This window comes from Amblyomma americanum, chromosome 5, assembly GCF_052857255.1.
Source record: "Amblyomma americanum isolate KBUSLIRL-KWMA chromosome 5, ASM5285725v1, whole genome shotgun sequence".
NCBI lineage: Eukaryota > Metazoa > Arthropoda > Arachnida > Ixodida > Ixodidae > Amblyomma > Amblyomma americanum.
The window spans coordinates 34,490,522-34,516,705 of NC_135501.1; the positions used below are offsets into that span (position 1 = coordinate 34,490,522).

The following is a 26,184-nucleotide window of genomic DNA, read 5'->3' on the forward strand; positions in this document are numbered from 1 at the left end:
GGAATATCTAGAGAAGGGAGCCTCTTACGGGCACTTGCAGAAGTTAAACGAGAAAAAATTAAGTCCAAGATTGGGCTGAAGAGGAGGTACCCACAAAGCCTGTAGTGATGCAAACACAGGGCTAAACATATGTTCAAAGCAATGCTTCGTGAAGACTATGCACAAAAACGTTTTGTCTTGCGCAAAATAAACACTCATAACAACATGTTCATCCAAAGTGTACTGTTTTATTGCTTGAGCCCCAAGGCCTCGCGGATGAGCTGAAGTTTATCTTCGTGCATCTTGCGACGTTCCTGCCGGTCTTGAATTCGCTCAGCTCGCCGCTCAGCACGCCTGTTCTCTTTTTCTTCTTCTTGCTTTTCCCTGTGAGCTGTTCGCTCTGCGCTTATAGCCCTCATTTGATCCAAAAAAAAAATTGCATCTGCTGCATACGACTAGTACCGGCACGGCATTTCCTTTTCTTCACCTCTGTTGACCTTTTCATAGTTTCATCATTTTCTGAATTGCTCGACAGAGTACTGGGCATTTCAGGCATAGGGGAAATTAGATCAGCTGAGCTGTCAGAGCTTGATGATGTTAACTTGTAGGTCACTCCAAAAGAGTCCCTTTGAATTTCTGGCTCGAGACTGTCATCAATGCTTTGGATTTTTCGCATTTCATCGTCAAATGGGACAGGATGAGGTGAAGCACCTGATTTGTTGTTGTTGTCACTTGCCCTTTTCTTCTGCCTCATTACTGTTTTATAGCGATTTTCACACCGCTGCGGCGTTTTGTTACATCCAAGAACCTCAGCCAAATCCTGTGAAACCTGCTTGAAAAGCATCTTTTTGTTTTTAAACTTTTTTAATGGGTCCACCTGCGGAAAGTATTTGTAATAGTAATCTAATAGCAGTTTGGTTTCTCCTGGTGTCCATTCGGGAGCTGAAAAATAAATGCGGATACTTTACTAAAAGCGTCAAATTCGTCAAGAAATGCAGGCAGCAGAAGTTCGACACTAAATACAAAAACAGCGCTGAGACAGGGCACAACTGAGGAGGAGAGGCGCTTTTTTACGAACGAGGACAAGCGCTGTCGCACTCCTCTTGCAGCACTGTTTTTGTATTCAAAGATGTACCAACAGCTCAACTTTCCGTTTTGCAAGCTCACCTCCGCCGCGTCTTTTCACTTCTGGCGCTGGCTGCGGTCCCCTTTCGCCCACGTCCGACGCAGCGGTGTTCTCTGCAAGTGAACATAAAAGTTGCAACTGTAAAAACTGCACCGAGGTGCCTACTCTGCGCGACCTGAAATGGTAAGGTCTTTTTTTCTTCTTCAGGTTACTAAGCGCCTGATGTTTGCGACGGACGAAGCATGTCATGAGCCCTTGCCGTGGGCAAAAATAAAGAGGCTTGCTTTGATTGGTCAGATGCTGCACAGTAAAACAGGCATATACAGTAATCTGAAAGCATCAACAGACCGAAGTGACGGTAAACCGCAGATGAGAGTAGAGCAAGAAGGTGCGGCATCATGACCAGTAATGTTACAGTACGAATATTAACGGCTGCGTTCTCGCCCGTTGTTGCATCACACGCAGCGACATCCCCGGCCGTTATCCTAAATACTCCATTCGCCGCAATAAATGGTAATAAAAGAAATCAATTAAAATAATCCTCAAATATGCCCCCATGCATAGTAGTTATTGTCACTTACCATCGGGTATCTCTCCAACGTTCACAAGAGTGGCCAAGGCATAGACGACAGCTGTGGTGAGCACAAAATGATATTGGCGCTGCTATCTTTCACAGCTTATTTCTGAGAGAGACGACGCTTACCTGGTGCTGCGGGTAGCGGTGACTCCTCTATCATGGTCATGAACAGCCGTTGTGCTCCTTCACCCATCGTCATGCTAAACGCAGCGACGAACGAAAGGCCGGCACAGAACATGCTGCGTGCGCGAGACGGGACGCAGGCGGCAACGTGAGCGCGGGAAAAGTTTGGTCACATGATTCATGGTGTCACATCCTCGTCACCGCTGCGTTGCCCCCGGAACAGCGTGAATGTTCCAGTCGCGAGACGTGAACGCGCGTCCCCGCTGCTCTCGTGCGCTGCTCTGTCTGCACGCTGCTCTTGCTCTTGTTCGCCCAATGGAAACCGCTATTACTCTCGAGATGATGGCGATGATTATGATGCTAACAGTGTATCCTTATGAGCCCGGAACAGTCTGATATACCGCTATCAAATTAAAGGTTGCCAGAATACTGAATAAATACTGTACACTACCCGGCAACCGAACACAGCTATCGTGCGGGAAAATAGGAATAACTGCAGCAAACAATTAAGGATGGTGATGTTTATGTTCCTGAGAGGTCAAGACCCTCTCCCGTTTACGCCACTTCCCTCCAGCTGGCGATTGTAATGGTTTCGAAATCCTGGGACTTCGATGACTCGGTGAACTCGCGGCATTTTGAAAGAAAGGGCTAGATTACGTCTTCGAACACTGTGCCTACTATTAAAATCACACACGTCAAAACAACTGGCCTAGAGTGGGAAGCGTGAACCGCTCTGTCTGTCAAGAGCACCATGGCTCTCCGCTCAAATTTCCCCGCGTAAGTACTCATACGCCTCAACAAAAGTACCATTTCGTCAACTAGTCCGAGACAAGCTGCTTTAAGTCAATCATTTGTTTTCCTTCAAAACTGAACTAATCAATGGTATGCCAGCATTCTTGACATTCTTTTACCCATGAGCACCGCGCGAGCATTCTGCGAAGCCGTTTAAGGTTAACGATGGGTCTCTGCAAAATAGTTAAAGGAATAATAAATTGTAGTGCCTGGTGGTCTGCAAGGCAGGCCGCCAACCTAACTGATTCCATACGAGAAAAGAAAAAAAAAAGAGAGTGAATAGAAACATACAAACAAAAATCGGACACTAAAAACAGAAGCGAAAAACAACATGCCCCAAAACGTCACATTAGAAGGTTTGAAACGGCAACTAAGCAGCACAGCGCGAGCATGTAGTCAGTTCCATTCACACATCTTCATTAAAAAAAAAGTAAAAGGAATCAGGTACCACATCACCATACATTCATTATAGTTTTGAATTTTTTCACCGCTGCAACACAGCTATGCCGGTAGGTTCACTTCGTTCTGCGGTGTTTCGCCATAATAAGTGAATTTCCGAGAAGGAACAAGGAACCACCAGAGACCAAAAGAGAGGTTATTCGGAAGGATAAAAAAATGAAATTATGTTTGCATCTGCTTGCATTAAAGAGTGGGAATATACACAATTGATGTGAGATTCGAAAGGGGAAGTCATCTATCAAAAGCTTCGACGGTGTTATACAGGTTTTTCTGGCTTCGTGCTTTTTTAATCAAATCTGCAGTTTCATTGTTAGGAACCACCTGGATCACATTCTCTCGCCTGTGCCGTCTACTCCAGTTTCTGTTAAGTCAGCTTGTAATGTACAGCAGGATCTCCTTTATTCGACTGCAAGGCAAGAGCTATGACGTCAGCGCCGGCAACGAGCATGAAGACAGAGCAGTCTAGCTTGGGAACATCCGCGCTTCGATGAATTTATTGCGTGCTTGTTGGACTGAACTTATTTGTTTGCAGCATCAAACAAAGCTACCGCGGGTCAACGTCGGTTACGTGCTTTGCGCGCTCCCGGGAGTTTGAGCCGGCGGCAGGCAGCCGGGTGCTGCGCCAGCAAGCCGAGGGGGAGGGAGAGTGGCGTGCTGTGAAAGTAGCACTTCTTCCGGGATGACCAGAGGGGTGCGTCTTTCTGTAGGCTTGGACTGAACGTAAATTACGGCGCAGCACCGGAAGCTAAGAGCGAACTGTGACATACGGTTGTACAAACAGGGGAAACGGAACACCAAGCGTCATTGCATGAATATTGCGGTGGTGCGCTCAAACTCCGCTTCGGAAGCGGCACTCGTCGGAGTAAGACGCGGCAATTACAAGAAGTGTTGACCTCAAAATCTCGACCCCACTGAATGACGACATCACTCAACCTCAAACTCACGCGTGAGGTTGAGGTCTGATTTGCTGAACTCACAAAGTTTCGAGCCGTCGCCGACCTCACCTCAATCTCACCTCACGATGTGAGCAAGAGTGTTGACCTCAAAATCTCGACCTCACTGAATGACGACATCACTCAACCTCAAACTCACGCGTGAGGTTGAGGTCTGATTTGCTGAGCTCACAAAATTTTGAGCCGTCGCCGACCTGACCTCAATCTCACCTCACGATGTGAGCTTGAGGTCATTTCGAGGTTGAGGTCGACCTCATGAGGTCAAAACCTCATGAGGTTGCCCACCTCTGGTAATTGGCGATATGACATTGATATCTTAATCATCATGAAAAAAACTGGATTGTCAGTGCGCAGTTGAAGTGTTGCAGATCGAAACTGCGACTACTCATGTTGAGTGCATTGAGTTTAACTCGTTTAAGGGCTCTGCATGAGGACAGTTTCATTAAGCTTTTTTGTTTGAAAACATCGGTTTTAGATCTATTTCTAAAAATTTTGGTTCTTTTCCCAGCATCAAAACACGCATTTACTGTCGAGAACATTGAATTTAAACACGGACCCCGCCCCCTCCACCCAAACTCGAGACGTCAAGACCGAAAATGGCTTCGTCAGCAGTGTCTGGAAGTGAATGGTGGTGTAGCCGCCCTCACGGATATCTGAGTGCAATAAGCTGTCCTGATGCATTGCAGTTTACTTTGCGAAAACTGGAGGTGTAGATGACACCAATATTTATTTTCTTGACTTTTGTAGTAGCTACAGTACGAATGGGGACATATTAACCACGTTCAAAAAATCAATACTCCGAGGCCAGACGGAACGAGCTAGTGGGGAAACGTTTCCACGAGGCCTTGTCCCGCTGGAGTATACGCTGGAGGAGAGCGGAGCTGCAGTGAACTAGAATATTGGGTAGTGTGCTCACTCGTCGGCGGCTCAGAGGGTAGCGGTGGCTCCGCCAATGTCGACAGGCATCTGCTTCACGGTAGGATTTGCCGTCGCTGTCACTGCGCCGTCAGGTTTTACGTTGTGCGCTTTTGCGCTGGTTTGCGCGCTTCTAGGGGGTCACTTCACGTTTTTGTTCACGGACGGTGACGTTCACGTATGAAGACAGTTTTAACATTCCTTGGCGATTGGGAGACACTTGTAAAAAATAGTCCTGGTTTTCTGAGTGCCTCAGCACCCACTGGTCTTCATGGGACTATTTTCAGCACAACTCAACAGTTGGCATACCTAGCCGAAAAGCTGAAGTACAGATATTTTATGACTTCAAAGCTTAGCCAAGATCCTCTTGAAATCTGTTCAGAATCATAAGGCAGTCTTCAGGATGCATCCAGCACCCTACACAAACCCAATATTTATTCCTAGTCAGTTGCCTTTCATATCTCATTTTGTACCGCTGTTAACAAAACGCCCTCGAACAAAAAATCCTTGAATTACACGTGAGGTTATTCATGCAAAACGACGAGTTAAACGGCTCAGGCAGAACATGAAATCCAAAGGAGTAACCGCACTTGAAACAAGTAAACTGGCGCATGCTACTTCAGACTTTAAGCAAAAAGCAAAAATGGCCAAACAACGCTACTTTCAGGTTACACTTCCTAATTTCCTCACGAATAATCCGCGACGGTTCTGGAAACATTTTAGCACCAACAGAAATAATACTTCACACTTGCCAGTTGAAGAAAAGATTAAAAAGCAAATGCTTATAATGATTACTTTCGTTCAGTTTTTACTGTAGATAACTGTGTTATACCCAGAGCAGAATTATGCAGTGGTTCGGAAATTGGTCCCCTTAGCATTACCGACGCTGGTGTTTTCAATCTTCTGCTCGGTCTGGACAGTAAAAAAGCAAGTGGCCCAGATGAAATTCCAAACGCCTTTTTAAAACGATATGCCGAACCCTGCAGCAGGTACCTAAGTCTAATCTACCGTAAATCCCTTGCCACTTGCAGACTACCAGACCACTGGAAAATCGCCAAGGTATTGCCGATCCATAAATCAGGCAATACTTCTTTGGTTTCCAACTTCAGGCCGATATCACTCACTTGTACCGCGTGTAAAATACTAGAACATATAATTTCAAAGCACCTAACAGAGTTTCTAGAGTGCAATAACTTATTGTCGCCTCATCAGCATGGATTTCGCCGTGGCTTATCAACAGTTACTCAATTAACAGAAGTTGTGCATGACCTAGCTTTAAGTATTGACAACAACAGCCAAACTGACATCATATTACTCGACTTTGCTAAAGCCTTCGACTGCGTATGCCATTCCAAACTAATCGCAAAACTACGGGGTTACATCGGTGATGGGGAACTTTTGGCTTGGATTGAAGATTTCTTGTGGCAACGTTCCCAACTCGTTTTGTATAATAACATTCAATCTGAAACGGTACCAGTCACATCCGGAGTTCCTCAAGGGTCTGTCCTTGGGCCACTGCTGTTTCTTATATTTATTAATGACATTACCACCGACATTACCTGTAACATCAAACTCTTTGCAGACGATTGCATAATTTACAGAGAAATCAGAAGCCATCAAGATCATGCCATACTTAACAGATCATTGCAAAAACTTTCGGACTGGTGCAGTGATTGGCAAATGTCAATTAACAAAGTGAAATCTGTAGCAATTGCAGTAAATAGAAAAAAGCAACCATCAAATTTCTTGTACAAAATCAATGGTACTCCACTGGCCTTCGTCAATGAACGCAAATACTTAGGAGTTACATTAACTAACGATCTTAGATGGGGCAAACACATTGACAACATTACTTCAACTGCATTACGAAAACTGTTCTTTCTTAAAAGGTGTCTCCGTCTTGCGCCAACACAAACTAAACTTTTAGCTTATAAAACGTTTGTTAGGCCTGTACTAGAATATGCTAACACTGTTTAGTTTCCTCAGTCTGTAACCAATATTTCTCGACTTGAAAGAATTCAACGTAAAGCAGTGAGGTTTATTCACAACAGATACAAAAAAAAACGACTCACCAACACAACTAGCTGAAATCTCCAGGCTTGAAACGCTGTCAACAAGGGCAAAGCGCGCGCGACTAAAATTTCTTTATCAGCTCCTTAATAACAATTTTAAGATCGATTCATCAAAGTACATTTCACTGTCACTAAAACGTGCATTAAGAAACCAGCTAACCGAATATCCTTATCACAGTGACACCTTCAAAAATTCTTTCTTCCCGCTAGTAACAAGAGAATGGAACCGTCTAGACGAATCCATAACTAACGCAGATTCATTTTCAAATTTTTGTACCGAACTAGAAGCCGTGTTTTAAAACTAGAGGAGTGGTTTGAAAGATTTTTTCTGCATTTTTGTCTATTTTAAGGAGTACACGACGTGTTGTGCCCATGTTGATGTTCATGTTTGTTGTGCCAATGTTAATGTTCATGTTTTCGAACGAGCATGTTTTTTTCTTCAGTTACTTGAGCAAATATGTCAACTTCTTTTGAGTTTTTTTTTTCTTTGATATGAACTGTCTAATTTATAGCTGTCTTTCGCACAGCCGCTTTTAGAAATGTTATCCTCTGCTGTGATACGTGTTATGCCCGCCTGCTAAGGTCTCAACTAGAGACTGGCAGTATTTCAAATAAATAAATAAATAATATCTTAGTCGCCTTGCGTCGATTTGCCCTGATTTGGGTTCAGTCAAAGATGGAAAAAAGCGCTCGCACGCGTGTGTGTTTGTGCGTGTTCGTGCGCGCACCTGGAAAATAAAGAAACAGCTGTTATTTTCACAACGTCTATTGTCAGGCAACTATAGCATGTTTTTAATCATTTTCCGAGATTTTTTTCCCCGGGGTATTTTATTCGACACTGAAACGCAATATCGAGAGTGGCAGCTGCTTCCGTGTCTTGCTCCAGCTTCCCGTGATAGTGGACGCGCTAATAGCAGAGTGCATTGCCTTGGTAGTTTTCGAACCAATATATTGGGTGGACTTCTGTTCGTTATTTGAAAGTAACCAGAGTGTATTGGGGGGGGGGGGGGGGGTCGCATTTATTGCACAGGGAACACGCACGAAACATGTGTACTTTCGTGTTGAGCCCGCCCTTTGGTTTCATGGGTTGGTAGCAAATCATTTCTAGATGGGGCAGTTGTCATGCATTCACACATTCGCAGCAAAATAATTGGCTTCCGATTTTTATTCCGTATAACACCGTCCAATGCTTGCGAAGCATTTTTTCTGTAAATACTATATAATTAGACACATCGACCAGATCGCATTCTGTCGGAACTGGGGTGTGCCAATTTTTCAATGAATTTGTCTACACAGATGCAGTACAGCGGCTATGCATGCCGTATGCGGGCAAACAGACAAACGAACATCCGCCTCAGCTCTCGCATGTCAAGTCTTGCTAGCATGGTTAGACGACACCTTTCAGAATATGGCAAGGCGACACGCTAGAGCAAGCTTCAAATGAAAGCGGAACAAAATGGGCGCTGAGACGACGGATGGTTCTGGCACCCGGATGGAACGAAACCGTTCTTGGTTGAGGTACGGGCCCGATTCATTCTGGAAACGCACCGCCTGACGCCCTCTTCGGTCGCCACACGATAGAGATGAAACAGGCGTCAAGAAGCAAGACGTTTCCAATCTGTGCCTCTTTGTACCTGGCGCTACCAGTCTACCCCGCCTGCAGGAGGGGCGCACAGCTATTGGCTTAGCTGGAAAGGGAAGGAGGCAATCCTTTGTGCCAGTTCCGGGGGAGGGGACATCTCAGCACTATAGTCGGTTACAATTAAAGAACGAAGCGGCACATGCAACTCAGAGGGAGCCCTCCAGCCAATCACGTCGATTTCTGTGGCTATGCATGCAGCCAAGTCAGCGAAAGAGAGGGAAGGAGACGGCGCTTCGTCCCCGTGTCGTCGAGAGTATAATGTTCTTTGTTCGGGATAAGTCTGAGCGTAGCCTTAGCTGCATAGGCAGTAGTAGTTTATTAAAAGAAAAGTAACACAAAAAGAAAGGAAAAGATTTTTGCTACCCCAGCATCTGCTATCGTCTCTAGGAGCACATAAGATGGGGCAGCAGAAAGGAAAGGGATAGCGAGCTGACCGGAAGGAGAGAAATAAAAATATGTGAAAAGACAGGAAGAAAGGAGAGGGTAGTATTAGGTGTGGCGCCCCCGTCTATTGTCTCAGCTGCACTGGCCACTACAGGAGGGTGGGGGAAAGGGGGCGGGGGCACTCACTTTTCACACATGTCAACGCGAGAGCGTCTTATGCGCAAAAGCGCCGAATGTTCTCGGTGGGGTCGTGTTCGGCATCAGTCGGTCGTGGCGGCTTCAGTCTCTACCGGTGCTGTCGTGGCGCACAGGTGGAGACCGAACAGAAAACTGTTCGGCCGACGCCCTTGGCTGGGAGGCCTCCTTTGATGGGTATGTGCTGCTTCGTTCTTGAGTTGTACCCGACTTATAGGTCCGTTCGATTCACCTGCACCACATGAACTGGCTCTCGCGGCGCTGCAGCTCACATGGATTCATTTCAGCGGTGGAACATGGCGCCCTCTTAACCACGGCATTCGTTTGAAAAAAGTGCGAATCTAGTTCAGGAAAACTGTGCACCTTCTCAGTGGTTAGTGCCGAAATAGTGCAGCTGCAGCCGCCATGGAGGCAGACGATGGTTTGCGCGTTGTGATAAACGGCGGAGACTCAAGCAATTCCACTCGTTGACAAGCTAGAACGCTGCTCGAGTTCTCCAAAGAAACCCCTGTATAAAGCAAAGACGTCATGAGGTGCACATGCACGCATCGAGGCTGGTTCATGGCAACATTCTATTGTGATGTGCTGTTTGATCATTTCTTCACGAGATACGAGATGTTGGCAGCCGCGCTGATGTGGGCTGTAAACAGCTGTCTGCAATTCATTGGCGTCGCCAAGGCTAGCGGACGACCAGGCCTGCACTCGACCATTCGTTTTGGAAGCAGACAGTGCCAAACTGCGCTCAAACTGCCGGAACTAGCGCTACACACTCGCGGCACCACCACAGAACTTTGCCCAATTGATGCAGCGAGTGCAGGCCAATCGAACGCTCTCCAACTTCCCCTCCACACCGCTAGCCGGAAGAACGAACAACCGACGGCACGAGGCAAAAGCCCTTCCCTTTCCTGTCTCTTTAGCAATGCCAATGCTGTCCTTGGAAAATAAGGTGCAAAAGCAATCCAGCAAAGCAAATTGGCGGAAATCTGCTTGGAAGTTCAACACATGTTCAACACACAGTACAGAGGGCAAAATGGAGGCCAACATGCAAATATCACAGAGACATCAGACGTTTTTAGCATACCGGAGACGTATACCGGTAAACCGATTGCCGGCTGCGCACGCGCACTGGCTCTCCCTCACCCCAACAATGCCGGTACACTTCACGTAACCATCAAGGCCGAAAAGGAACAAGCGGAGACGATACTCCGGAAGGCGTACAAGACAGCCCTTCATCTCCCAAGAAACACCTCGAACGACAAGCTCATGCAACTTGGAGTTAGCAACACCTTTGAAGAACTGAGGGAATGCCAGCTCAAGGCACAAGTACGAAGACTTGCAACACAAGAACCGGAAGGGCGCTCCTGACGAGGTTGGGTCGGGATATCGAAAAGCCGCAAAACAGTAGGGCCGCAATACCAGACCCGCTAAGAAAGAAAATAAGCATACAACCTATCCCCCGAAACATGGACCCAAACCTCCATGTTAACAGGAGACAGGCCAGAACAGAATTTTACGAGAGGCACATGGGGCACAGAGACAATACAGTCTATACAGACGCCTCCCTCTACCCCCAAGCACACAAAAACTACGCCGTAGCGGTAGTCGTAAACAACCGAGGAGAACACATCACGAGCCTCACAGCCGAAGTGTCCGATATAACGGAGGCAGAGGAGATAGCTGTCGCCCTGGCAGCTAGAGAAGGATATAGAACAGGGAAATCCCTTAACATTTTAACAGATTCGCAAGAAGCGTGCCGGAGCTATATCCGAGGCAGAATTAGCAGTACGGCGCTCAAAATCCTCGGTGGAGCCCCGCTCCCCGAGGAATGACAAACACAAAGTTTAATCTGGATACCAAGTCACGCGGGGATCAGGGGCAATGAAGGGGCAGACATCCTAGCTCGAGGAATGACCAGCCGACCAGAAACGTCGTTAACCCCGGAGGAGTCTCAGGTCGCTTGTGGGGACAGCTATTCGGAATTACTAAACCTATACAAGGGGCTAAGAATCCAATATCCCCCACCGCATAAAGCATTAACCAAGGAGGAGGCCACAGTATGGCGTAGACTGCAAACCGGCTCCCTTCCTAACTTATACAAACTAAAAAAGATGTTCCCCACACAGCATAGCGCCAACTGCCCGTGGTGCGGAGCACGACCGACATTATACCATATCACGTGGGAGTGCGAAAGAGGTCATGCATTCCACAAACACAAAACACCCTGTGCGGAGCAATGGGAGAGCCGGCTCACCAGCTGCGAGCTCGGGGTCCAAAGGGCCCTAGTAGCGCACGCAAGCGAGGTGGCCCGACTCAGTGGAGCCCTGGAATAGGGGCCCACCCACGGCCAAGGAGGACCCAAGCTTCAAGATGATGACTTCGTTCTCCACCGCTACCACCCCCCTAAGAGAATCAATAAAAAGTTTTTCATTCATTCATTCTCCGGCAGTACGTCTCCGGTATGCTCGTGAACCCTACCCGACTTCAGCTAATTTTACCTGTTTGGCAGCGCCACACTCGCCATTTTTCTGAACAGTGACCATTTAGTACATGTGCACTAATGTAGACGACGCTACTTACTACATTTATCGCACGAAGCTGCGTTATTGCTAACATTGTTTGTATTTTGTGGACTATGTAGTTGGTAATTGTTACAAGTTGATTAAAATAATAAGAGCCCCATATTTTAAGAGTGTATTTTACCAGAAAAAAAGAAGCCGCGGAACGTTTCAAGAGCCTGCGCCCTTCATAAGCACAACGAAAAAGGTAGCTAAAATGAACTAGACAGTGCACATTCCCCGAAAGCAGTAATTAAAGGCTATGCCTAGCCATGTAAAGCGAAGTATTAAGTTTCTTACGCAAAATCTCAGAATTGCCAAGTGCTGGTTACCTGAACAGTATAGCATTTTGTTTTGAACTATTTCGAAAAAACGCTAAGTTTCATCAGGAACTAAATGAGGAACATGAATGATATTTTCAGAAAGGAAGGACGATTACACTATCTCACACTTTGCAAAAATTCGCCGGAGGACAAGGCATATGCCCAAAGTTATTGCAGATTACATTGTAGTTTTCTACGTTTTTCAAACATGCGTGGCTAATAAACTAACCTATACACATATTTCTAAATGCTTAAACATGCTCATTACCATCAGATCTCAATGTTTCTCGAAGGATTTTTCTCTATGTGCTATAGGTTTTTCACAACTTTACATTTCCTGCGACAAGATGAGCTCAACTGCCATTTTTCACCTTTTCGTTTTCTTTTACAGTTGAAACAAATTTGCAGCTATGGTTAAGCCACATGCATCTTTTGAAGCAGAGAAAATTAGCTTTTTGGAAATATCTGAACCATATTTATGAAGCTAACGAGCGAGGCACAGTCGACGTACACATATAACCAAAAATGTTTTCCGTTCACCGTCAGAGTGGGACCGCCACCTTAAACTGCATGAGCCGTTGCTAACGCTGCTCTGAAGTGCTAGAACAAGTTGAAGAAAAAAAAGGCAGAATGAGCGAGCATAAATATATGCATTGGTGACAAATCTGCCTCATTTGTTTCAATTAATAGCAGTGACTGCATGGCTGTCCAAATAAATATGAAGTCACTGTTACTGTTGTGTCTAAATGGCTTGCGGAGCGCGCGCCTCTTGTTCAGCGAAAAACGCGAATTATAAATAATGTACATAAACCCTATCCCCCCCCCCCCCTACTTGTACTTTGTCTCACTTAAGTGCCTTCCTTCTACCTACTGTCTCCCTTGCCCCTCTTTTTTCTGTATGCTGCAGCTCGACTCCTTGCGAATAAAAATAACTGTTGCCGCCTACACTCCTTTCATTCCGCGTTTGTCCCTGGCATGAATCAAATGCCGCTACACCGCATGGTTCTATTTTTAACGTTAAGTATCAATAGAAAAAGTATACAACCCCTCGGTGTGCAGTGCATTATAATCTCGAGCAATAATCCCTCATGCAATCTCCCTTGTGGACCTTTGAGGAATGAATAAACATGTGCAGAGGCCAGAAATAAAGTTTCATTCAAGATCCGCTCAGCCATTTCGGCGAAACTCACGCGAATGTGGCGATATTCAATTCGCCAACGCGGCAACCACGGCTACTGCAACGCCGGCCGAAGGCGCCACTCGTTTTACCAGTGAAGACGCCTGCAGCGCCACCTGTCGACACCGGCGGTCACCCCGAGCCGTGCCTGTGAGCACACTACCCTATGGACCTCCTGCATGTTTGTAAACAAACGAGGTGGCGCTGCAGTCACTAGCGAGCTCGTGGTAGGCAAAAGGTCGGGGAGTGGCGTCGCGGATAGGTGTTGAGTGCGGGTTTTCAAGGCTTGTAGGCGCGTTTCCAGTTTCTTTGAATCATAGCAATGGTCGATGCTTCCAACTTAGTAATTTGTTGAAGTACACGAGCTCGCGTTGGCCACGTGCGGCCTATAAAGAGAAATAGTTTGCCACTGTATTGTATATATGGTTAGTAGTAAACATGTAGAAAGCGTTCCTGCCGTTTATTTATGCGCTAGGCATTGAATAAAACAAGTTTTGACACTGTGCACTAGCCGGAATGATTTTACTTCGGGACAATAGTGAGGGGAAGTGCTGGCCTTGTTTCGTCGGAGCAGACATGCGCTCATCGTCTGCTGACATACGTACGTGTCGCGCTGTGCGAAAAGTGGGGACAGCGTCGTGTCCCTGATCTCCTGTCTCGCTTAGCGCTGTTTTTAGCCACATGACCACGCACCAGCCAGGCCGATTTGTCCTCTTGTTAAGCTGGTCGATTTGGTGAAAATTTTTGATTTCTAGAATTATTTTCTTTCCTAGCCCTGAAGTCTAGTTTCGTGACGAAAAATTATAGCAAAATATTGAATACAAATTTATAAATTACGCTTTAGAAGTGTGGTCGTAAAAAATTGTTAGGTAATTTCTTTGATTTCAGTGCCGCATTTCTTTGACCAAAGCGAAAGCGAAGATGCCATAAACGAGGGAATAAACTTTAAGGTTCGTTTTGTGACCTCACACATTTTCTGCGACTGGATTACTCACCTTCGTAATTCGGATGAAAATCAAATGATTCCATTTATCGCAAACTATTCCTGAGACGTTGAGGAGCGTAATAAATCTCTCGATTTTTTTCCCTACACGTGCAGTACTGTGTTAGTTATTTCTTGTAAGAAACGTTTTCATGTAACTATGCATGCATAAGTACTGATCATATAGAAAAAGAACTAATCGCGTCATCGTACAGAACAGGGCTTTATGTAAATGCTGGCATAAAAAAAAACTGCGCACTATCTATACTCAATTATTTGAGACCTTGGGGGACTTGGCGACGGTGTTCATTATAATTACCCAGAACTGCACCAGGTATAGCTATAAATAAAAGGAATTACTGAAACTAGCGTAGGAATTTCATATTTGCACCAAGTTTAGTTACATATCGCATGCATGAATAACGAAAACACTTTTCATTGCCGCGTCCCCTCTCAATCTCGCCACGTGTCTGTTAGTAGCACGCCTGCGGCTGCTTCTTTCCAAACAAGCTTCGCGATCATGTACTACCTCATGAAACATGACACATGCATGATGCAATGAAAAGGCATATGGCGTTTAGCACACTTAAGGTACGCTATTCTAAGCACACCAACGCGACCGCGCAAGATTGACACATCTTACCAGACTTCTTACTACTCGAATGAAATAATTACGTCGTCATATCAAGAAACAGTTTCAAGTAAATATTAAATGTCATAAAACGCGCCATTAAAACAAGGTGTGCTATTAACAAAAAATCGCATTCCTTGGGGGCGAGTGAACCTGTCGGCGCCCCGTGCACTCCGGCTCAAGGTGATAAGTACGTGTGCAGCTGCATATGTCTTTTTTTTTCCTTGAGCAATTATCAGTCTACTATCCTGAAGTTCAGGTGAATGAACGCAGTAACTTGCATGCTATTAAGTGCATTGAGTGGCAGTGCCCATCGACTCCCAGACTTCGCGCTTTACTACCGTGGCCCAATGCCTGTTAGCCAGTTTCCGAATGCGGCATTTATGCGCGAGAAACCTATCGAGGCTAATTAAATATTTTTATGCTACTACGCGGATCCAGCAGTGACGCAGCTGGTCAATACATGCTGCTTCTGCAGTGCACAGGCTTGAAGCAGCCGCCGGTAGCTGCGGCAGCTGCGGTAGGCACGGGCAAGCGGAGCCTGTTTTGCCTACCATGCGAAAGTCGCTGCTAACATCAGCGCCACCGCATCTTCGTGACGTCGCGGGGTGAAGGAGGTCCATATACTAGTGCACTGTAGCGGAGCGCCGGTGGTGGTGGTTGTTTCTATGAAGGGGGAGGGGGACACTGGTCCCGACGTATGTCGGACCTTTGGGCATAACTCTTGGGGAACGGAGCGCCTCGCCGAAACACGCACGCAACGAGTTCCCGAGCCGGAGAGAGAGAGAGAGCTGTCTCCCTCGCGCGCAGCAAACACGCCGTCTGTGGCGCCAGTGCCGCTGCGACGCATGCGCCCTTAAAGGGGCTGCGAAACACCACTTGAACGGATGCCGGTTACACTTCAGATGGATTCTTTATGTTGCACAGATGCTGACTCAAAAAATAATTACGAGAATCGATGCATACGAACGGGAGTTATTCAATGAAGAAATTTCAAAATACAAGCAAACAAAATGCTGCCCTCAACTCTATTTTCGTGGACCTTCCCATTCCCTTTCACTCTCCCAGTGACGACACACTGTGCGACCAATCAAAACAGCCTACCTTAGCACGTGGCGGAAGCTTACACTCCATGGTTGCCTGTTCTCTGTAACTCGTTCATGCCAAGGCTGGCGGCGCCGTTTGCATGGTTACAACAACCATGTGAACGCCCAGCTAACCTAGCGATGCTTTATCGTCACCACGACGGCACAGAAGGGAACACTGATCAGTGACGTTCCCTTACTTATGGATCCCATCTCGAGCGCGAGATACTGCGACGGTGTGACAGCCTGCGCAAGATATCAGACACATTTAGCATAGCGCGTACCGCTACTGCTTAGCGTCAACCATCGCCACTAGCGCGCTGGTTGGTCACGGTGAGCAAGGAGCGCGCGCTGTGGTGTTACCATACAGTGGCGGTTTTTAGCAGCGGGTATGAAATCACTTAGTGGGAGCTTGATCATTGCACAAAGACTAAATATGCTGCAAATTGTATTAATAACTAGAGATACGTTTCGTCAAGTTTTTGTGTTTTATATTGCATTAACAAAACCAACTTGTTCGCTATAGATAAAAGCACTGTGAAGCAAATAAAACAAGAATACACCACCAGAGGCTCTGGCTACTTTTTGCATCGAAGAACTTCGCGCCTCTCTGCAAACATCCAACGGCCTAGCACTCAACACATATGGCTGCTCTCTATGTATCTGAGAGCGGATTTGCGGAATCGATCCGATCTAGCTATTGAACTCTATAAGCGTTCTTTTCGGTCCCAAGGAAGGATGCGTTCGTATCACATTTAGCAGGCAGTGCGCATCGTCTGTGTGTGGAGGGTCACCGGTCGGCGACGCCATCCGTTCCCGTCAACAGCGCGCGCTCCTTGCTCGCCGTGGCCAACCAGCGCGCTTGGAGCGACGTGCGATGGTTGGCGGTAAGCAGTAGCGGTACGCGCTATGGTAAATGTGTCTGATATCTTGCGCAGGCTGTCACACCATCACAGTATCTCGCGCTAGAGTACGGATCCATAAGTAAGGGAATGTCACTGATCAGTGTTCCCTTCTGCGCCATCGACGGGACGGTGAAGCACCGCTGGGTCAGCTGGGTGTTCACATGGTTGTTGTAACCATGTAAAGGGTGCTGCCAGTCTTGGCTTGAACGAGTTACAGAGAACAGGTAACCATGGAGTGCAAACTTCCGCCACGTGCTAAGATAGGCTGTTTTTATTGGTAGCACTGAGTGTCGTCATTGAGAGACTGAAATGGGAATGGGAAGCTGCGCGAAAATCGAGTTGAGGGCAGCACTTGGTTTGCTTGTATTTTGAAATTTCTTCATTGAATTAATCCCGTTCCTATGCATCGATTCTCGTAATTCGTTTTGAGTCCGCCTCTGTGTGACATCAAGAAGCCATCTGAAGTGTGACCGGCATTCCTTTCAAGCAGTGTTTCGCAGGCGCCCTTAAGGTATCTGTAGGAAGGACACATCGCGGGGAAGCAAATCAAAGTGGACGGAGCTGGGCGAGTCCCCAAAAACTATGAAGGTAATACACTTGTTCTAAACAGCTTTCCTCCGGGCATATTACACCCACAGACATTATCGATTTCACTGTAGAAGTAACAATAAAATTCGTTCTTGTCTTGAACTTCATTGTCCACTTTCGGAAGAGTAAGGTAGCAGGAAAGGATTGCCGCACTGGCATCGATTCCGCCGTTCTGTTTCTCTTCTGCAATTCTAGCCATGGTTTCCCGCCTTGCCCAGCTAAGGCTTCTATATATAGCCAAAATTAATCGTGGCGAAAAAATACCCCATTTCCCCGCTTTATTTTTTGGCGTTCCTTGAAAACAAGCCAACTCTTTTTTCCTTTTAGGTCCACGTTTAGACTGAAAATTTCTTGAAAAAATTCCCGAAAGGAAGTCACTGCTGAGGAATCAACAGTCGGACTCCGCCTACATGATCTCGATGGCGCACGTGAGAAGTAGAAAATTGAAAAGCGGTACTTGAAGCAGAGTCTAAATAACTAACGTATGCATATCCGCGATGATACAAGGAAGATGGCAGGTTCTGCCGACAGCTTTAGTCCGGGGAATGAAGGTAGGCCTCTAAACAACAAGCATCCTGAGATATTCGTAATCCTTGATATTTACAGTGCGCGTTACAGCCTACGAAATAAAACCGAGCTCAAAGGGGCACTGATCACAACAGCTGTGCGTGTCAAAGACTTCGTTTTGTACAGTTTTCAATGTCGCCCAAAATTTCTCCAGCAGTGTGGCTCACCAGCGATGAAGTCTTCACCCGACGAAACGAGCAGCACGTCTCGGTTCCTGGAGGGCAACGAGCGCAGAGCTGTTAGTCCGAGAGCAAAAGGCTACGCTTTGCGCTCTACACCCGAACCCATTGCCAACGAAGTGGCCGGCATATGCAGAAAACGACAGGGACTTACTTTATTTGGGCCACGTGGGTGATTTCGCCGCCTTTGGTGTTGAACAGCCGCCGGGCCTGAATGCCGAAACTCGCACCGATGTCCTCAAGCAACTTGTTCAGTGTGCTTGGGACGAAGAATACCTGCACGAAAGACAGGAAATGTGCAACAAAACTTCCGGTTAGTCACGTGAAAGCGGGTGGATCTAGGAACCAAAATACCTTCTGGCTGCTGGCATCTGGCCTAATGTAGGCGTCTGTAAGCAGTCCATTATTAGTGCCTGTACACGCCTATACCAAAACATGACGGCTCTGTAGCAACACCGATCCTATTGAAGATTAGAATTAAATTATACTTGCATGGCTATGTGTGTCTCAAAGCGAGAAAACAAAACCATTTGAATTAATACAACACAAAGGCACGGTTAGATTACAATGTTGAATGTAAACACGTTTTTTATCAATTTTGTTTGAAGCGAAACAAAGAGCCTCTATAATGGAAGCCCGCGAAAGAAAGTTAACAATGGTGTCTTCTCATAGAATTCCGTCAACGTAAGCTTACTTTAGGTCGTTCCTAGCTGGCGTGTGATGAGTAAATAAGTGATGTTCTAGCAGAACGCTTTGGCGAGCCCTTTATCCGGCAAGTGGCATGAATCAACTGTTTCGGCATCCAGATGCACAAAAGCGTTGTGCCGAAGTCCGCATGGGTCAGACAAGCCGGTAGGTTTACAATCTCATTATTATCATCACTACTATGTCCTTAACCCTGTTTGTGCCAGCTGCGGCCACCTTATCCCGCCATTTTTTTTTCTAGTTTCATCCCCTCATCTGATTTTCTGCCACCTCCTACTACGCGTGCCCTTTTTCTTGGAATGCATTCCATTGCCCCTAAGAACCATCGGTTATCTTGCCTTCGCATGACATGCCCTGCCCATGCCCATTTCCTCTTCTTGATTTCCACCATAGCCGGATACAACTCAGGAACGCAGCGGCTTTTCCCTGTCAAAGGACCCCCTTCCAGCCAATGGCGTCAGCCGATTCTCATGACCTTGCTAGCGTGACAATGCAGGGAGCGGCGCCACAATGAAGATTCAAGGGTCTATCCCCGACCGTAGAGGGAAGGGATTATCCCTTTTCATCTGTCACCCCCTGCTTTGTCTCGCTAGTAGGGTCATGACAATCGGCCGGCACCATTGGCTGGAAGTGGGTGCTTTGACGGGGTAGAACAGCTGCGTTCTTAAGTTGTATCCGACCTCTCTGACCCCCTCTGCTCTTTTCCTATTTTTTAACGTTGCCGATATTATTTTTGTTCACATAGCCCACTCACCTGCCCTCAACTTCAAGATCTTTTGTTGGCATCCAAGTTTCCGCCCTAAAGGCGATCACTGCTTAACTATCCCGCATATTGCCCTGGAGGGATAATAGCAAGCTACTATTTATGACCTGCGAGTGAGTGCCAAATGCGCTCCACGCCATTCTTATCCTGCTTGGTACTTCACCATCTCAATCCGGACCTGTGGTCACTACCTGCTTAGACAGGTGTATTCTCTTACCCCTTCCAATGCTTCGTTTCCTATTGAAAACTGTTGGCACAATTCCGGACTGCTGAACATTAGTTATCCCGAAATTAATTACTAGACCAGCCATTCTGCTTTCAGCCCTCAATCATGCGCTACAGTTGAGGGTCTGAGTTACCTACTTAGGCAATCTGATTAGGACATCAGAAATTAGCGAATTTCTCTCACCCTATCTCTAAATTTTCCTAATCCAACTCTACGAACATTTCTTGTGAACAAGTGGTGAATAGCACTGGAGAGATTACGTAACGCCTGCATGACTCCCATTCCTTATACATTGAAATAAATGCTTAGTCGTAATCAATGAAGGCTACTTGTATAGGTCCGATTATATTCTGCGCATTTTTGCATTATCTGATTGGTGGCTTCAATACCGTTCATTGTCTAGTACCTTTTCCGGGAATCAGCCTGATCTATTGTTTGACTGAAGTCTTAGGCTGCTTTAGTTCTGATAGCGATTAACTTACTATATACTTAATTGTAGGAAACGGTTAGTTAGCTAATTGGTGGATAATCCTTGGAGTATTTTATACATCCGCTTTCTTATAGACTGGAACAAAGTTGCCATTTTTTCATCCTTCCAGTAGGCTTGAGTTCATGAAGCATTGTATATTGGCGCGAAGCTTTGTAATGTTTCTAATTTTATACTCAAAGGCGCCCGCACAGAACTTTAGAAAATTGAAAATTGGTTTTTGAGGAAATGAAGTGGCGCAGTAACTGTCTCACATATCTCGTTGGACACCCAAACCGCACCGTAAGGACGCTTCGCGACTCGAGATGTGGCGAGATTGATCTGGAATATTTGTAATCGCGTGCTACTCATTCTATGCGGTTCAAGATTACCGTAAATTCTTTACGTGCCCTATCACGCGCCTATCGCCGCCACCGAGCTGCTAATTTCTTTTTGGGCGCAAGTCAGACTAACAAAGTGTTTCTTTTGGAAGCATTTCTTTCCCTTCCAGTCTTCTTCATGCATGACAGGTCTGCGTTTTCTTCGTTCCCCCCAGCTGCTTTGCCCCTCTACATTGCTTTTATAACTTGAGGTAAAGATTTCCTCAGAATCGGTGCCTGTGTCGTTAACGTTACGATTTTCTCGGCTAGTGTTTAGATCTGTGGGGAATTCCTTGACTGCTTTAACGATCTTTTACACGTTAGTAGTGCAATGCTTTTCTTGTTCGTTTAGCGCATTTCGTTTTTGCCTACGCCGAGGGTAACTGAGTTTTCGAAAGTCTAAAAACTGATGTGGACATTAGTTACGGTGGGTTCAACACATATAAATAAATAAGGACACTAATATGGTAACAGTTAAAAAGTCAACTACTCAATATTTGTTAGTCAGCTTACGAGTTCGCACGTCTTGGCTGTCTTTTGATGCCCTACACCGCTGACAATTCTATGCCTAAAAAAAAGCGCTCTCCTAACTCAAAAGATAATTTTTAAAAATTGTTGACCATCTAAAGTGTAACACCCGCTATATGAAGCATATAAGAGGTAAGTGGGGCAGTCTGGATTTTTTATTTTATTTCAATAACAAATACTGCTAATCCCATTTGTGGTGGCAAGAGGGCATAGTTAAAGTGAACAAGAAAGCGGTCTGGTATTAATAAGAACATTCAATAGGTCACACGCTAAGAAAAAACAACAAATAGTGCAACGCAAATGCAACAAAGCTATGACGTAAACAATGAAAAATACATAAAATAAGGCTAATGTCGGTAGCGTTATACAAAGACTAACAAAATGTGCGAAATGATGCTACATTTTAGAATATACAGACAGTAAGTAAACAAGAAATATTATGAACGTACACTGCAACGGAATTGACATAGTATATGTAGTTGGTTTTTGTAACACTGTACAGGTAAAATAACAAGTTTCCACATCAGAAAAAAACTAACAGAAAAAATTAACAGAACAAAAGCGATCGGGAGTTTAACCGCAACATGGTGTTAGCAGCAGTACTAAATTTTGTCAGTGATGAGCTATTTTTAACGGACGAATTAGGTTTGGCTTATGGGGGTTTAACGTACCAAAGCGACTCAGGCTAAGAGGGACGCCGTAGTGAAGGGCTCCGGAAATTTCGACCACCTGGGGTTCTTTAACGTGCACTGACATCGCACAGTACACGGGCCTCTAGTATTTCGCCTCCATGGAAATTCGACCGCCGCGAGCAGGATCGAACCCGCGTCTTTCGGGCCAGCAGCCGAGCGCCATAACCACTCAGCCACCGCGGCGGCCTAACGGATGAATTAATTCTATTCTATTCTCTAATTTCTACCGGGAAATATGAGTATTTGAAGCAGTCAGTATGAAAATGCTACTCACGTAAAGCATGTGAATTTTTATGACGCGTTGATCTTGCATCGGAAACGGAAATATATTTATTAGTGTCTAGTTTTATATGTCGCATAATTAGTTCAAACATAAGTTTAAAGCCATGCGACCTTAGCACGAGTCTGAAATGATTTGATTCCTTCTTCTCTCATTATTTCAGTGGGCGAATCAGTTATTCTGTAATTGTTAAATACGAATCTTACTGCTTTTCCCCGTTTGTGTTTTATACCAAAATGTCTCCGAAGTTGATGATCAAGTGCGGCTGAATAATGACCTCGTAAAGGTCATTACTTGGTGTGACCAATGGCAGATGCCCATTAATTTCGAAAAAACTGTTTTCATGAGAATTACGTGAAAAGACGTTTTCAGTTTATGTATGGCAATAACAACATATCACTATTAGAAGTAAGAGTATAAATATTTCGGCCTCTTAATAACTAGCCACTTTTCGTAAACAAAATACACAGATACTGCTAGTCAAATGTTTAGGGGAATCCCCCTAGGCGGAGTAGAATTGTAATAAGGAAGTAATTGTTCATTGACATCCACCTGAGCGTAGCCGTATGGCAGCGCTCAGGTAGATTGCAGATACTGTTGCAGCAAATTTCTTTGGTAAGCTGTTTTTCCTGAAGCGCTCACTAAAATCTTCCACGCCTAGTGTTCGCCTTTTAGCGTACAATTCCGCCCGTTGTTGGAATATGCCGTAATTATCCGGGATCCTTTCACCTTAAGCAACATTAACAAACTAGAATGAATACAGCATAAGGTAGTTAGGTTTATTTAAATTAATACGGCCGTGCATCTTCCAGCCAGCTCCTGAAACAAAATGGATTACCCCCAGTGGCTGTGCGCAATCATGTCTGCCGATTAAAGTTTCTTTTTCAGCTAGTGAATGGTCATTATGGAGTTAATACTTCCCAATCTTTTACTTACTCCTCAGGCTATAACATGAGACAAAAGCACGTTTCCACATTAACCTTCTTGAACGGGCGAAATAACTGTTTTAAATATTCTTCTTCTCCGAGGACAATTACAGACTGGAATAACCTAAATAACGCGATTGTTACCCAGAATTCCTTCGTCATGTTTGAAAAATGCCAGCAGATGTTATGAATTTCAGTGTTTCTATGCTTTTATATTTGATGTATACCCACCCTTCCATGATCTTGTACTAGATCACAGTATCTAAAAATAAATAAATAAAAACCGCGTCAAGCTTGGTTACATATTTATTAGTATAAGGAAACCAAACGACGTTAGCATATTAGAGAAAATATCTAACCACAACATCGTAGGCTAATAGTTTAGTTTGAAAAGAGACTAATCTGAGGCGTCGTTTAATAAAAAAAAGAGTCGTTTTAGAGCTGTTGAAGTGATTCCATCCACGTGAGCATTCCATCTGAGGCCATGGGTTATGAGTACGCCAAGATAATTATGTTCAATTACTGCAGTAAGTTATAATGCCGTTTAGCACAAATAATTCTAGAGAGCGTGTGGTATTGGCTATTATTCGTGGAATGTGCACCTGTTTTGACATACGCTTCCGCAGCAAGCTTTGACAAGCATTGAAGCATAGCCGACGCACTTATAGTGCCGTTTAGCGCAAATAATTCGAAAGAGCCGTGTGCGTACCGACTACCGTATTGACGCATACTGCTTCGCAGCCGTGGCTGCAGTTACCGTGTCTGCCGTTACACTCGATCCCTGCCAGCGCGGTTAGGTTGTATGTTGGCGCATTTCTTCCGAGAACGGCAGCAAAATTCACCGTGAAAACGCGAAGACCAGTCACCAGTAAAATTCTTGTGGTCGCTTCTTTTTGCGACCGGCTTACCTCCCATTGGGCCCTGTTTCCATTGCGGTAGACGAGTATCTTCTCATCTTCCGCCACTCGGGCCCGCTTTGCGTCCGACATCACTGCACCCTGGTGGCCACGAAAACTGCGAATTTTTTTGTTGCGGGCATCTCGTTAAAGAGGACATAACCAAAGTAGGACACCAGCAATAAGGTTTGCTCGGAAAGGCTGAAAACGCGCCTACAATAAAAATGTTATCGGTGAAATAACATAGAGAATTGGAAACTTGAAACAATTTTGCCGAAAACCAGGAAACTAGTTATGCTGTTTTCGCTGAATACATTGAACAGGTTACGATGTTCAGTTTAGACTCAGACTCAAAAGAAAATACTGTAGTTATAGCCGCAAACGTGCAGCCCGACCGAGTTTCGTTCAATAGATTTGTCTATCTGTGCGAAGAAATAAATTCAAGGAGAACTCTAGTTTGGGCTAGTTGGTTCATGATTCACAAAGAAAACGGCTCGGAATACGGTGACAAAAGAGAAACAAACACGACAGGACCAGCGCCAACTTAGAACTGAATTTTATTTCGCGTAAAACCTGCCTTTTTGTAAGCCACCATGCCGCAACAACCGTGCAATCACGCATTCGCAAAGTCACGACGCCAACACACGCCGTACAACAGATCACTGAAAGAGATCTAATACATGAAGGACGATAAGTACCCACATAACACACTTTATCATGCCTTCGGTAAAAAACAAACCAAACGACTTGAAGAAATTTATAACAAAGAGCTCTACAGAGGTATGAAAATCGAACGAACATGAGCACGCAAACCCTTAACAACCGAAAACTATACAACCGCATGAGGAGTGATGTCAGATGACTAACAAGAAACGTGCAAAAAAGTGCAGGATGAAGGCGCGAAATACGGGGACAAGAGAGAAATAAACATAACAGGACCAGCGCCAACTTACAACTAAATTCGCCTTTCTTTTATTTACCTTTGACGCCGACGTCACCAGAATGTGGGGGCCCAGGTTTGCACCGTGCCGTCAAGGTGCACCCCAGAGCTGCCAGAGCTGCCAGACCGAAACTGGTAGTACCAAATCGTGGGCTACGTGTTGTGCGATGTCAGTGCGCGTTAAAGATCCCCATCCACTACTCTCTGTGTCGTCCTTCACTCTCATCGTCATTTCTCTCCCCTCCCCGGCGAGGTTGAGGTATCCACCGAGATTTGACAGTTACTGCACCCTTTAATTTCCTCAAAAACTCAGGGGGCACTTTGATGACCCAAAGTGCGGTAACGAGAAAACCTTTAGCGCGGTGTTGCGGCTTGTGTCGCTGATATGTAGTGACGATGTTGATTAACGAATACCAGAGCGTATAGGCGGCGTTCTTCCTGATCGGCGTTCAGGAGCCGTCTGGCAAGATTGCCAGGAGAGCGCTCCTCTCTAAACGATGGTGGCGCCACTCAGTGGAGTGAGACGCTCATCAGCCACAGGGCTTTATCATTTTCTTTGCGATGCGACCAGACTTATCTCGATTTATTTATTTCAAATATAGCGCTCCTCTGTAAACGATGGTGGCGCCACTCAGTGGCGTCAGACGCTCAGCAGCCACAGGGCTTTATCATTTTCTTTGCGCTGCCACCAGACTTATCTCGATTTATCGCGGCTGCGCAACTGCTTCCACACTGGAAGACGCTTAAGCTTCGTCTTCAAGATTTGGACGCGACAGCGTGTTTTAGCATTGCCAAGGGGTCCATGGAACGCCATGGCCCGTTCGACGCGACGCCTTGCCCGTTAGACAATTTAAAGAAAGGAAATGACGCCTGCCTCACATATGTCGGTGGACACGCGAGCCGCGCCGTAAGCGAAGCAAAATAGAATGAAAGTTGGTTTTACGGAAAGGAAATGACACCTGTCTCACATATCTCGGTAGACACCCGAACCGCGTTTGATTGACAGCTATAGTGGCAGATTTCGCGGACGGACGGAACAGTGAGCCATTAAACAATTTCGCTTTAAAACAGAATTGGTTTTAGGGCCGAAAAGACTGACCTGCTCCCTCATCATAGCTGGACGCCTCAAGTGCATCCTGATGAAAGCGATAAAATGAGATGAAAGACTAAAGA

General features: G+C 45.6%; 1 protein-coding gene and 1 pseudogene across 2 annotated transcripts in view; both read right to left on the reverse strand.

The window, feature by feature from the left end:
* Positions 1-26,184, reverse strand: part of LOC144132373 (BTB/POZ domain-containing protein KCTD9-like) — an 82,806-nt gene that overhangs the window by 33,257 nt on the left and 23,365 nt on the right. Inside the window, exons 2-4 of the mRNA XM_077664728.1 lie at positions 24,084-24,189; positions 18,364-18,485; positions 18,198-18,244 (exon numbers count right to left, since the gene is read on the reverse strand). Coding sequence (XP_077520854.1) covers positions 18,198-18,244; positions 18,364-18,485; positions 24,084-24,189 — 275 coding nt within the window. The remainder of the gene's footprint in view (positions 1-18,197; positions 18,245-18,363; positions 18,486-24,083; positions 24,190-26,184) is intronic.
* LOC144133604 (uncharacterized) lies at positions 228-1,905 on the reverse strand (annotated as a pseudogene). Its single transcript, XR_013315085.1, has 4 exons — positions 1,809-1,905; positions 1,687-1,737; positions 1,147-1,218; positions 228-921 (listed from the first exon to the last, which is right to left on the reverse strand). The product of XR_013315085.1 is annotated as an uncharacterized LOC144133604 (transcript).